Here is a 13,282-nt window from a genome sequence, read left to right on the forward strand (position 1 = left end):
AATACTGTCGTTGTGCTGGATCGCTGCTCCATGCACCTGTGTCCCCGCCAGGCTCCTTCTTCCCTGGGCACGGGTTCCTGGCTTGGAGACTGGCTGACAGATCGTCCCAGTGTGGTGTAATGTGCTTATGAGATAGAAAATGGGCTTCATTACCGGGCAGGTCTCATTTTCCACAAGGCTCTTTTCACTTTAGAAAATTGATGGAATCACCTTTTGCGTATCTCAGCCCCACCCTTATTCTCAGCTCCCTGAGATATTATTCCAGGGCTGGGTCCTTCAAATCCCTCTTCATATGTCATAGGTTGGACTAACCTTCTGTCTGGCTTGAAGAAATCAGAGTTTGGGGCAGACATCAGGATACTCATTGACATAGATCCTGGGCCTGTGTGGGACAGTGGCTGTCCCTGATCCCTGCCCCTCTGTGACGAGTATCCACATCATGGAAGGTCACTGCTGCAACTGAGGCCACTAGGGAGGGTTAGGGGTGGCTTGGCTCTCAAGCATCCAGCAAAAGATACAGCCTCTCATATGAGTCCCATCCCAAGCCCCCTTAATCCAGCATGCTGTGGTCTCTGAGCCCAGGGAGAGGACCCCCTTCTAAAAACCAGTGTTGGGACTGACAAAGGGTCCCTGAGGGGACTGACAAAGGGTCAGGGCTGTAGTTCCAGATTGATCTGGTACAGATGAGCAGAACGGTGAGAGCTCCCAGACATAGAGGTTATAGGGACCACTCGGTTCTTTAGAAAGCTCTTGTTCCTGGGTCACTGCTAACCACAAAAACTTCAGTCCTGTCCCACAAGCCTTGGAAAGCAATTAGCAAGATGGACACACTGCACGTACTTCCCGTTCTTCTACCTTTCAGCCTCTGGGGCCTGTGTCCTTGGGTGGGCCCAGCGCATAGCTCAGTAGACCTCCTGGCTTTGAGTATTTCTGAGAAATGAAGATCGGGAGGGGAAGAGGGAAGTGGGGGTGGTCAGGTGGGGCGTGGGGTTTAAAACAAGAACACACTCATTTGCCATTTACCAAAAAAATTTTTTCCTTTCTTTTAAAGCTGTTGTTTCCTCAAGGGAAAACTTTTATTTGTGTATGAGTAAAATGTGCTCTCTTAATGAATTGAAAACAGAACAGGATGACATTATTTTGTCCCTGTGACAAAGAACAAAGAAGAAGCACATTGGCCTTCGGCAGCCAGGGTTGTCACCCACACCCTGGCCCCTAGCCTTGCTCTCTGCCCTCTCCTCCTAGCAGAGTTGAGACACGAGAAGGTCTGGCCACGCGTCATGCCTGCCCCAGAGCCTTGGCTGGGAACACAGCTTTGGCCTGCTGCAGGCAGCTAGCCTGGCCTGCAGGAGACACCACACCTCTCCCTGCGGAGATCCTGGATGGCAACAGCCCAAGGAGAGGCGAGAGGGAAGCGTGCTTTTAGGGAGGCTTTGAGGCTGCCATTTCTTGCTGGCTTGGATGATAGTGGAAAAAGAGAGATGAAGGGAGGAATTCAGAGAGTTAGTTGACCCATTGGCGTCTCCTTTTCCCTGTCAAGCCAAGAAGTCTTGCCACCACCTCTGGTCTTGGAGACACAGTCTTGTTTTCTGGAAGACCTTGCCTCAGCCCTTGAAGATTCATTCCGAGGGCTCCCCAGGCCCTTGTACCACCCTAGCTCTCACCAACGCCTATCCCTTCGCTTCAGGAGGTGTGAACTTTCTCGACTTTCACTTGGTTTTTGGTTTGGGAGACAACAGCTTTGGTATTGGAGCATTGCTGGATCTGGTAGCTTATCAGCCATGTCTCTGCAAACTTGGTTGAGGTAGCTAGGGTTGGGCTGTATCTGCCTTCTGTGCATGAGTTTTCACCATGACGTACACCTTAAGGGCCAGAACTTCCTTTTCCTTAGCAGCTTTTCGGTCCTGAGTGATGTCATCTGCTCCCTGTCCCTGACCCAGGGGCCCTGGGAGAGGTCCCTCAAGTCCAGGCAGAGAAGCCTCTATGGGGAGAAGGTGGTGGTGGTCTCGGCCTCCACGCTCATGGAGGAGCGCCGGGTGTGCCGGCAGGAAGACCACTGCCGGAGCTGCTGCTGGCTGAGGCAGCCCAAGTCCTTGAAGAGCTTAAAGAGGTCATTGCGAAACTTGACGCCGATGAAGGCATACAAGAAAGGGTTGACACAGCAGCGGACGCAGGCCAGGCTGTAGGTGATGTCGTAGGCAATGTTGAGTTGCTTGCTGCGCTCACAGCTGTTGCTGGTGGTGATATTGAAGGTGGCCACTGTCTGGGCCAGGACAACCCCATTGTAGGGCAGCTGGAAAGCTATGAAGACCACCACCACAGCGATGATCACCTTGATAGCCTTGTTGCGTTCGAAGTTGCGCGCCTGGAGTAGGGTGCGGATGATGACAAGGTAGCAGAAGCTCATGGCCACTAGGGGGATCAGAAAGCCCACCACCATCTGGGCCACCTGGACGGTGATCAAGGTCTCCACGTGCTCGGTGATGAGAGAGCACCGGAAGGATTGCTCGCTGCTGCTCCTCTGAATGCCGCTGTACAGCAGCTCTGGGGTGGAGAGCACCGTGGCCAGCATCCAGATGCCCACACAGGAGAGCTTGCTGATGAACAGGACACGGGCCCGGTGGCGGTGGGCTGAGACAGCCTGGACAATGGCCACATAGCGGTCGATGCTGATGCAGAGAAGCAGGAGCATGCCGCTAAAGAAGCTTATCTTATAGATGCCAAAGATGAGCTTGCAAATGTGGACACCAAAGGCCCAGGACTTGGCTGCGCTGTACGCCCAGAAGGGAAGGGTCAGGAGGAAGAGGATGTCCGCCACAGCCAGGTTGAGCAGGTAGGTATCAGTCATGGTCTTGAGCCTCTTGAAATAGATGTAGGTCAGCACAACCAGCCCATTGCCCAGCAGACCCACGAAGCAAATGACGGAGTACATGACCGGGAGGAACCAGGCCTTAAAGTTCCGCACATCCTTCTTGAAGCACACAGACTCGTACAGCGTGTAGTCCACGGTGGTGTTTTCTCCGAGGTAATCGTCCGTGACCTCATCTTGGCACAGGCACACCTGTGGGGAAGGAAACAGGGGAACACAATCCAGCTTAGCTAAGTGGGTCAAAATCTTGCTGCCCTGGGACTGCCCAAAACAGTGATTTCAAACTGTGGTCCCCAGCGTCAGCATCATCATCACCATCACCTGCCCATTCTTGGGCCCCACCTGAGACCTACGGCCCCAGAATCTCAGGGAGCGGGACCCAGCAATCTGTTTTTCTAAACTTTCCAGGTGGTTCTTTGGTTTGAAATCAGTGCTTCTCACATTCTGACATGTGTATGAGTTACTCGGGGATCTTGTTAAAGCGCATGTCCTGCTTTAATAGGCTGGGGTAGGGGCCTGAGATCCTGCCTTTCCAGTAAGTAGCCAGTGTCGGACTGCCAACTCTGACAGACTTGACCTTCCATGTGCTGACAGTGGACTGGACATAGTCAGGCTTTGGGGCCAAATGAGCCTCGAGACAGTGAACCACACTCCATCTCTCTGAGCCTCAGTTGTTTCCTCTGGGACATGGAGATGAATACTATCTCCTTCCCACGGTCTCTGTGAGATACCTAACCCAGGTCTGGGCACTGATTCGTCTCCATGGAGGTTTTATTTCCTGGGAACCTGTGACTTTCTTCTTGAGCCCCCTTCAGAACCTGGCAGAAAGAGCTTTCCAGGCGGGAGCCTACGAAATACCTCAGCTTTTGAGGGAACATCCACCTTGGAGTTAAGGTTGAGGAGGGTCTGGAGTGGGAAGAGAGGAAGGCGAAAGCTCTGTTAAGAGACTGTGTAGCCTTGTTTGGGAACAAGCTGCTATGGTTATGAGTGACAGCGACTTGAAGACTTTTATGGACCCCTGGGGGCTGGTATGCAGTGTCTGGGGCACAGCAGGAGCTCGGGCTGCACATGGCCAGGTCCCTGAACTCCACAGCTATTGCAATGGTGAATTTTGGGCTGCAGGGCCACCACCTCCTCAGCTGTGACCCAGTCCCCTTAGGAGCCCCTGGAAGAAAGCACAGCTTTATCTACCACCGTCTCTTCTCCCCCTGCCTCTCTCTTCCTTTCAGTCTCTCCAGGCAGATCCCAATCAGCAGGGCTCAGCTGTGAAGGGTTTTTTTTGTTTCTGTTTTTGTTTTTTGCCTGTCTGCAGAGTAGGGTGAAGGTTTAATCGGCCTGCTGTGATTCTATCAATGAAGGAGGGCTCCCGAGCCTGCTCATGCCTCTGTGCACAGCGACACACAGTGATGGCGGAGCCCGGGCAGGGCTGGGAGCTGGGCCGGAGGCTGGTGGTCCCTCCACCGGGAATGGGGCTCTGGGCAGCTCTATGTGAAGGATTCTCATACAATTGCAGAGCTGGAGGGACTTTAAAGATGGGGAAAGGGAGGCAGGCACTCGGAAAAGCAGCGATGTGGCTTGCTCCAGGTTCCAGAGCCCAGTCTCCCAACTTCCGGGGACCCTGTCTACTTTCTTACTTTCAATTCTGGACCCATCGCTGTCCTGCTTGGGGGACAGGATGAGGAAAGAATGGCCGGGAGCCTTTTCTTTGGGTATTGTTGTCTCAGAAAGTCAGCAGTAATTCCTTTTCCCTCATCTGGACGGGATTGCAGCCTGCGAGTCCATAGTAAGGCCCAAGGCCTTAGGTCTGGAGCTCCTGAACATAAGGGGGTTCTGGGCCTTCCTGGAGGGCTGTATACCCAGCCTCTGTGAAGTGTGCTCCCCACCACCCTTGCCTTCTTTTTCCCTCTTTGCTAGCCTCTCCCTCCGTGAGCTGCCAGGCTTGATGCCTCTGCAGCCCACAGCCCCACCACATCCTGCCCTATCTAAGCTGCCTCCATCCACTCAAGAGAATGAGCCCCAGCTGGCCCTCATCCCCTCCCCCACCTCCCAGCCTCCTCTGGTAGTAATACAGCCCCTCTAGAGTCCTGGAAACAAGGAAGAGAGGGGGGAGGGAGTGGTGATGGGGAAAGGGGCCAGGCTGTGGGCTGCAGCCCAAGCTCCGGGGGGCCTCTGGAATGGGGTTTTGGGAACAGTGCCCAGCTTGGGGCCCGCCTCTGGCCAGAGCTCCTGGAAAGCTGCCCCTCTGGCCTCCAGACCTGGGGAAGAGCCAAATCTGAAGCGCTGCCTCTCCAGCTCTTGTCTCAACTGCCCCCTTCCCCTCCAAGACAGCTCTCACCCCTAACAAATAGGGGAGAGTTGACTCCCCGAGTTGCAGTTTCTTCTAGCTCTGGCACTTTGATGGGGGCAGATTTTCTGTCGCCATCTCTGGGACTGAGAAGCAAAGCCTTGGAAATAGACGGCCTTTTCTCCTGCAGAGTTCAGGCCCCTATAAAGAATGTGCACCGATTCATGCCCTTCCGTCCCCACGGTCCTGGGCCCCATCCTCCCCCCGCAGTGGAGTTCAGATGGGTCTCTATTTCACCAAAGGGAACTGGGCTTCTAGGGGAGCCTTGGGCTGGAGGTTGAGGAGGGAGGCAGCCTTGGGGTGATAGGATAGTAACCAGGCCACCACAGCAAAGGTTCTTCTCTCAGCTCACTAAACCATGTGAAGTTTTACATGCACAGGTGTGTGCACATACGTGCAAAACTCAGTAACCCGACAGCTTTAGGTTTTTGCAGCTCCTCTCTCTCTTAAGAGCTCAGCTGGAGTCTGCACTTCTGTCTCTTGGGGAGATTGGAAGGAGTGGGGAAGGTGGTGGTAACTTATCTCCCTCCTGTTTTAATTTAAATGGAGTAAATGCTCTCTAGGGTCACTCAGCAGATGGAGCAGGGCTACCATCAGCTTAATGAATGGCGAGGGGGTTAGTGTCTGGGTCTCTTTCCTTCCAGCAAATGCCCAGCTGCTCCACCAGAACCCTGGACTTGCGAGAGGCGGGTTTGGGGATAGGGGATTGTGTATGGTGGGGGGACAGACCTCACCTGGAAAATGACAAGGAGAGCCACCACCAGCAGGCTTTTCATTGGCTTCCCTGCAGGAGACAAAGTGAGAAAGTTATTGCTGGTCAGAGACAGCTCTTTGTTATTAAAGAGTCACTGAGACAGAGGTGCTGGTGGCCCTTTCAGCACAAGCCCCGGGCACTGCATTTGCTGGAAGGTCAGAACCAGATTGTGCCTTTAAGCATCTGCCTGGCTGCCTGGCCTCGCTGCCCTCATCCCCTCTTCCTCCTCCACTTTGAGGTCCCAGAAAGGAGCAGGTCAGAGCGCAGGGCAGTCTCCCCATTGCTTGGCTCTTCAGGGACGCTTCTGGAGTTGGAAAGTCCATGCTGGCCCAGACCAACCCTCAAGGTTGAGCCTCAGCTGATTTTGACTCTGGATTCTGAATGGCCTCCTTCCCCTCTAGGTTATGCAGGAAGCAAGGCCCTGAGGTGGTGGTGGTGGAGGTGTGTGCATGTGTGCATGTATGTGCATGTGTATGTCCCTTGCACAGCCACTGAGGAGCATTTATCCTGTGACCAGGTGACTGGGCAGCCATATATGAAGCCCTCAGTGTCTCCTGAGGAAGGTCGGCTGATATCACAGGGCTGGGTAGAGGAATGTTACTTAATGGCCTTTCGGGAATGGATGGGAGAGGGTTTCAGGGAGCCACAGGGCTCCCCAGTACCCCTTCATTCAACTGACGTTCATCCAGCACTGACTGGTGGTTCACCTGGCCCACCTCAGCCTGCCTTCGAGGCAGGGCCCTCTTCCCCTTTACCCAGAAGAGAGGAGGTGCGCCGGAATTGTGTGCTGATGAATAAATGAAAGGATGAATGCCCTGCTTGCCTTTCAAGGGAGGAAGCACCAGGGTGGCCGGAGGCGACACTGTTCTGTGTGGCAGTGTGGCAGGACGGAGGCTCTTCCCTGACGTAACTACTTTAAAACATTTTTTTTCTTGACTGACGTGTGTGCATATGTTTTCTCTTCTTTAAGTTGTTTCTAATTCAGAGCCTTGGAATATGGGTGGAAGGGGAACATGAGGTCACGTTCAAGAGCATGGGTCAGAGACTGGGTACACGTGGAAATCAGAAGGCTCTCCTTGGGCTGAAGAGTGGGCTGAGACCCCAGGCTAGCACGAGGCCTGATGTATTGTGGACGTAGGACAGGCACTGGCTGCGCAGCTCTGCTCTGTGACAGAGCTGAGGGATGGACCTGGAACTGATTTCCTCCGAGGGCTGAGCAGGGAGGACAGGTCACAAGTAATTTATGTTGAAGTCTGATGGCACCTAACAGCCTGAGAGCACTGGGAGGGAAGGGACTGTGCCTTCTTCACCTCTGTAGCCCCCTTTCCATTACTTGACCCTCAGGTCAGGTCAGGTCTGGCCCACAGGAGAGTCTGTGATGCCATCAATGAAGGCCAAGCCACGATCACCAGACCTGAAGCTCCTCTAGGCTCAGGAGAGACAGGAAAGTGGTTGGGACCCTGCTTTAAACAGCTTCTGGAGCTGCCCTCCTCCCATTCCAGAAAGCACAGGCTCCTGCTTCCCAAGAGGAAGCCCCGCATTCCCAATGTCTGTGTACTTGACCACAGCACCACCTGCTGAAATTCTACTGCATGACACCCAAATTACAATACATTTCCCCACAAAGGATTGCCTAAATGGCGATTCTGGGCTTGGGGGGTCCCTGAAGGAAGGAAGCAAGTTATACTGCACGTTATTGCTAGAGAGGTCTTCCTAAAGCATAACCTGGATGCAAGCCCCCACTGCATCCTCCTCCTAAATCCTTAGGACCTCTGTACCCAACCCTAGGGAGGAAGCCCCTGCTGCTTAATTAGCAAGGCAATCAAGCCCTCTGCTGTCTCCTTGGACCTGCCTACTTAGCTGTGTCTTTTACTTATGGGGACAGGCACTGACTGTCCCCAGCTTGTACCTGAGTATTTGCAGCCCTGGGAAGAAATGGATTCTTGTGCAACATCATAGCTCCTCTCTCTCATCCCCCCTACCTTGCTCCCCTGAGCACGTGTCCACCCCTTTGCTCTAACAGCACTCTCTTCAGTGTCCAACGAGTGCACAGCCCATCCTCCACTGACTCATCTTGATGTGAAGCACTCGAGGTTTCTTTAAACACGAGTCTGTCAGTTACTCTAGAGAAAGCCTGCTTTGACTGCCAGTGAGAACCGACAAACCTCAAAGTTTTGATAAGTCACAATGGGTGAAATATGTGGAGCAAGAACTATGTTTCTATGTTACTCTGTTAACCCCTTCTCTTGGGCCCTGTCCCATTCTTTTTTTTTTCTATCACTATCTAGGGTAGGGTGTGGGAGCTGGTGTGTGTGTGTAGGTGACTTCTCATTCCTGGTGTGTTGGAGGTAACAAATGAGCAAGGATATGGCAGGACCAGAATAGGCCATTTTCAAGAAAGGTAACCAAATGGGAACTTAGGGGAACTCTGGTGTGTGGCACAGGGGCCTGGTTGGCAGCCATGAGTCAGATCGTTTTTTTCTGTTACAAAGTCATAAAGCAACTATCTTTGGGCAGCACCTTGGGTAGAACAAGTGAAGTTGGGAATCTCAGGGGTTGAGGAGTGGTTTACTTATGTGTTGGGTATTTTCTGAGTTCTCGAGTTTCTAGTAATGATCATAATGAAAAGAAAATTCCCTAGAACCCCAAACTGAGGCCCCAGCAAGAGACACTTCATTTTTGTCTGGGAGGAGATTGCTGGCTAGTAGCTCCCCTAAGCCCTGGACTTCCACCCCAACATTTTCCAGGCTCTCAGGCTACCCAGAGAATCATGGTTGCCCATCAGCTGGCCCTAAAAGCCGCTCCAAACTTTTTCTTCTTTGAAATTCCTTACCTGCCAATACAACTTTTCTCTTTTTTGGTCAATAGGCAGGGAGGGAGGAAGCAGAGAAGTGATAGGAATCTGAAGAGTAGGGGCGAGGCCTGGGGACTCTCTTTCAGACAATAGGCAGGGATGGAGGAGAGCTGGTTGAATCTTGCAATCACTATGGTATCAACTGCTTTATCCAGTGATATAATTCATATTTATTGGGCTCTCACTGTACCAAATTGTTTCCATGTGTGATCATTTCATCCTCACAAAAGCCCCAGGAGGTAGGTACTGCTACTATTCCCATTTAGCAATGAGGAAACTGAAGCACAGTGGGATTAGTAACTTTCCCAGAGTCACAACTGGCTAGCAATGGAGATGGGCTTTGAACCTGTCCGACCCCAGAAATGGTACTCTTAACCACTCTTCTGTGCTGCTTCTTAGTCTTTATGTATCTCTCTTTTATAACATCCTGTGAGCTATCCTTTGTTATTCTCATGCTATATTTCAGAAAATAGAGGCTTAGAGAGGTTAAGCCACTTGCCTCTGGTCACACAGCTGCTCAGAGATGGATGTGAGATTTGAATGGAACTCTCACCAATTCATATCCCTACATTTCCCAAGGGCCTGCTGTGTATGGGGACCTCCGTCCACAGAGGAAATAAAGGAAATCCTCCTTCCCACATGTCACACTGGTCACCCAGTTCTGTTGCTTCTCTCCCTCAACATGTCAGGGCTAGCCCCACCTCTGCCCTGACATAAGGCTTTGCTGCCCTCTTGCTGCTGAACTCCTTCTGAAACACAAATCTCATCCATTAACTCAACTAATTGAAAGAAGAAAATCTTCCCTGGCTCCCCATCACTTTCAGGATAAAGCCCAAACTCGTTAGCAATGCCATACAAATGCCCTGTTTGTCCCTTCTGCCTCCTTTCCTCCCTTCTTTGGCATGGCCAGAGCCGACCATCTGAGAGCCTGTAGGCTGAGCCCCCAGGATACTCTGTTTGGCTGCATGGAAGTTACAAAAAATTAGGCTTGGCTGCCTTTAAGTGGGGCTTGCACCCTCTGACTCACTCTGCTCCCCTCTCCTTACTCCATCTTATGCCCATTCCCACATTGACCTTGTTGGCCTCTGATGGCAATCGAGTCTGATATCACTGTCCCATCTTGGGCCTCTTGCTCTGTCACTGGTTTGCTAACTCCTACACACCCTTCAAAATCCAACTTAAATGCTCCCCTGACTCCTGTTCACTCTTCCTTTCTTTGAGCTTCGTAAGCATTTTGCCCATTACCCCATCAGCACTGCATCTCACTCTGTTGCACTGGCATGGTGACATACGTGTCTTTCTCCCTACCAGACTGGTCATGGCTGAATTCCTCAATCAATGATAGTTGATGGAAATAAAGTACCAAGCCTAGTCCCCTAGGCTACAGCATTTCCCTCCTCCCCAGCCAACCTCCCAGAAGGCCAGGAGGGACTGGCCCTGAATTCCTTCAGCATCCCCGTCTGCTGCCACATCTGGCCAAGCTGTGAGAGAGGACTCTCTGGCAGGCTTATTGATTTTTTCTCTGTTTTGGAGAATTCTAACTGAGGTCTTAGGCCACATTTCTTATATTCTTTTTTTTCAGTCCTCACCAGAGGATATTTTCATTGATTTTAGAGAAAGAGGACGGAAGGGGGTAGAGAGAGAGAGAGACGCATCGATGTGAGAAACATGGACTCGTTGCTTCTGTACGTGCCTCATCTGGGATTGAACCTGCACCCTAGGTACATGCCCTGACCAGGAATCAAATCCACAACCATTTGGAGTTCAGGATGTTGCTCCAATGAACTGAGCCACCTGGCCAGGGCTAGGCCACATTTCTTGAAGGCGGGGAAGGTACCTCCGGGTTGCTCATTTAAATTGTGAAAAAGGCCAGCTCAGCCAGGGTTTGGCATTTTCATTTTGTGTAACAGAAACTCAGCCCCCTCAGCCACCGTTGGGCAGTTGAAGAACCTACCCTACCAACGGTCCACAGTCTGTTCTGAGCAAAAGCTTCTCAGTGGCTCCCCGCCCACCCTACCCCCCCGTGTTTCAGGCTTGGCTGTTGGGCCTCAGCCGTTGGCGCTCTCTCAAGTTGAGCAAAGCATCAAGGACATCCCTTTCTCCTGGCCCAGAGGTCGCCCTCCTCCCTCCCATCAAAGTGTATGGGTCTGGCACTCCCAAACCTAGGTCTGGAGGAGGACCCTCGGCGGTGTGCTAGAGCTGGCTTTCCCAGGCTCGTAGCCCGTGCTACAATCTCTCTCTGATTTGCATTCAGTCATTGCACGGCTTGACATTGGCTGGAAGCTTGAAATCAGCCACGTGGGAGAATTTACACTATGGAAATTCACAAGCACTACCAATGAGGGCCATCGCCCACCCTGGGGAGCCTGTTTTCCAGCATTTGCCAGCCCACCTCTGGGACGCTGCTGGGCTCCCTTCACAGAGGTCAGACAGAGAGCCAGGAGCGGGGTGTGCAGTGGATGACGGCTGCGTCCTGGGACTGTGGTCAGTGGGGACAGAAGGCAGGGGAGTGGGATAGACGGTAGGCTGCAGGGAGGAGAGGAAGTTGCAAGTGGTTTTAAAACACTAAAACCAAAACTTGGAGTTCTTGACATCATTTGTTCATTCCACAAACATTTTCTGCTCACACCCCCAAAGCACCCGGGATTCAGAGATGCAAGATCATGGCCCGCCTTTCAGGAGCTCAGTGAGTTTGTGGGGAGGCCTCATGAGCCCTGTCATGGCCATTTACTGGGTCCGCGCAGGTTTCTGGGCGGGCAGCAAAGGCAGAGATGACGGCAAAGGCTGTGGTGCGCTGGGGAGGTTTGTGCGGACAGCAGAGGGTGCAGCAAGGAACCTTCACTTTTAAAGCCAACCCCTTGTGGCTTTGAGGCCACTGCGGTGCTTGCTTGCTAGTGAGAATGAGCCATCCAGGAATCTGGCCTTTGTAACCTCCCCAGGGTCTGACTCCACAGCTGAGATTTATAAATAAGGTATGTGGAGCTCACTGAACCCCTCCGAACCCTTCAGGGCTTCCCTTGTACTCTCACTAGTTAAGACCAAGGTTAGATGGGAGGATGGGCTTTTTAAAGGGGAGAGTCAACTGCCTGGGTAGAAAAAGTGAATAAGTGAGGTGGAGGCTGTGCTGGAGGCCCGGGCTGTGCCTTCTCCTAGCTGAATGCCCTTGACGTTCCATTGTATGTTGTGCACCCAGGCTTTCACCTGCAACAGGCCAGGGGCGGGTGGGTGGGTGGGGGCATTGCGGCAGAGACAGCCACCCAGCTTGCGTTTGCATGGCATAGTATGATTTGCACAGTGCAGTCACCTTGAATTTGCTTCTTCTCCTAACCCCAAGAGATTCTAATCCCTCATCAGCAGGGGAGAAAGGTGGGAATCGGAGAGGGAGCGGAGGGTCCAGAGCCCTCCAAGAATTGCACCCTGATGAAACAGGTCTAGAGAGTCTCTAGTCACCCCAAGCTGTGGTGAGACTGGGTCCCAGTCACGACCAGTCCCAGCCCTGCCACCTTCTGCAGTCCCACTGCTCTGGAAAAACATGAGCTCAACCCCTTTGTCTGTGCTGGTACCGGTAGTTACCCCCTCCCCCGGGTCAGGAAGGTGCACCCCCTGTGTCTGGGAGGACAGAGCGGCATGCTGACTCCCACCAAAGTAGAACGGGACTTCTTCGGTAGGTTTTTCCATGCCTCCCACCACCATCCCACAAGTTCATTCTGGGTGTCAGAGTGACCCCGGTGCTGTTGTTCTACTCACCCAAGTCCATGGCACTCTCAGGGCGGCTGAAACCACACAGGAAGGCTGTGCCGGGGCTCCTGCTCCCCTGTCTGGGAGGAAGTGGTATGTGCCCCTTTTAAGTTGTTGAGAAGAGCCACCCTTTTCCCAGCCCCTTCCACCCTAAGTGACAGGGTGCCGGCCCACTCACTGGTCATAGGACTGTGAATCATCGGGTCATTTACATTCAATTCCCCCCACCCCCTGCTGTAGTCCCACAGAGCAAACACAAGGGCCCAGCCAAGATTAGGGGAATGGGGGCTATTTACCGATTCAACAAATATTCAGAGCCTGAATTCCACGTGTAGGGGAGTCAGAGACCTAGTGAGAGCTGTGAGTGCTGTGTCCCCATCCTCGCCTTGTCTGGCTCAGTGTCACATGGCACTGCATTTCCCTCTGGCTTCTGGGTAGGCTTGGCCAATGAGAGGCACTGACATGATGGAGAGTAGAAGAGAATGGATATGCCCAAATGTATCCTTTCTTCTTGTCTTTTCCTTTTTCTATAAGATTGTAATTTATTTAATTTTAGAGAGAGGGGAAGAGAGGGAGAAAGAGGGAAAGAGAAACATCGGTGTGACAGAGAGACATTGATTTGTTGTTGACTCTCCCTTCGTTTGCCTCTCACACGCCCCCAGCTGGGGACCTGGCCCACAGCGAAGGCGTGTACCCTGCCCTGGAACGGAACCGGTGACCTTT

The 13,282-nt window shown here is 52.6% G+C and overlaps 1 protein-coding gene across 1 annotated transcript; it reads right to left on the reverse strand.

Annotated features, from left to right (window-relative positions):
* Positions 1-641: 641 nt before the first annotated feature.
* On the reverse strand, positions 642-12,656 carry CCR7 (C-C motif chemokine receptor 7). Its single transcript, XM_090292405.1, has 3 exons — positions 12,569-12,656; positions 5,948-5,997; positions 642-3,061 (listed from the first exon to the last, which is right to left on the reverse strand). The coding sequence occupies exons 1-3, from the start codon at positions 12,576-12,578 to the stop codon at positions 1,982-1,984; spliced, it is 1,140 nt and encodes a 379-aa protein (XP_090148531.1). The 5' UTR covers positions 12,579-12,656; the 3' UTR covers positions 642-1,981.
* Between the last annotated feature and the right edge of the window lie 626 nt (positions 12,657-13,282).

This window comes from Furipterus horrens, unplaced genomic scaffold (assembly GCF_987537825.1).
Source record: "Furipterus horrens unplaced genomic scaffold, mFurHor1.1.pri manual_scaffold_11, whole genome shotgun sequence".
NCBI lineage: Eukaryota > Metazoa > Chordata > Mammalia > Chiroptera > Furipteridae > Furipterus > Furipterus horrens.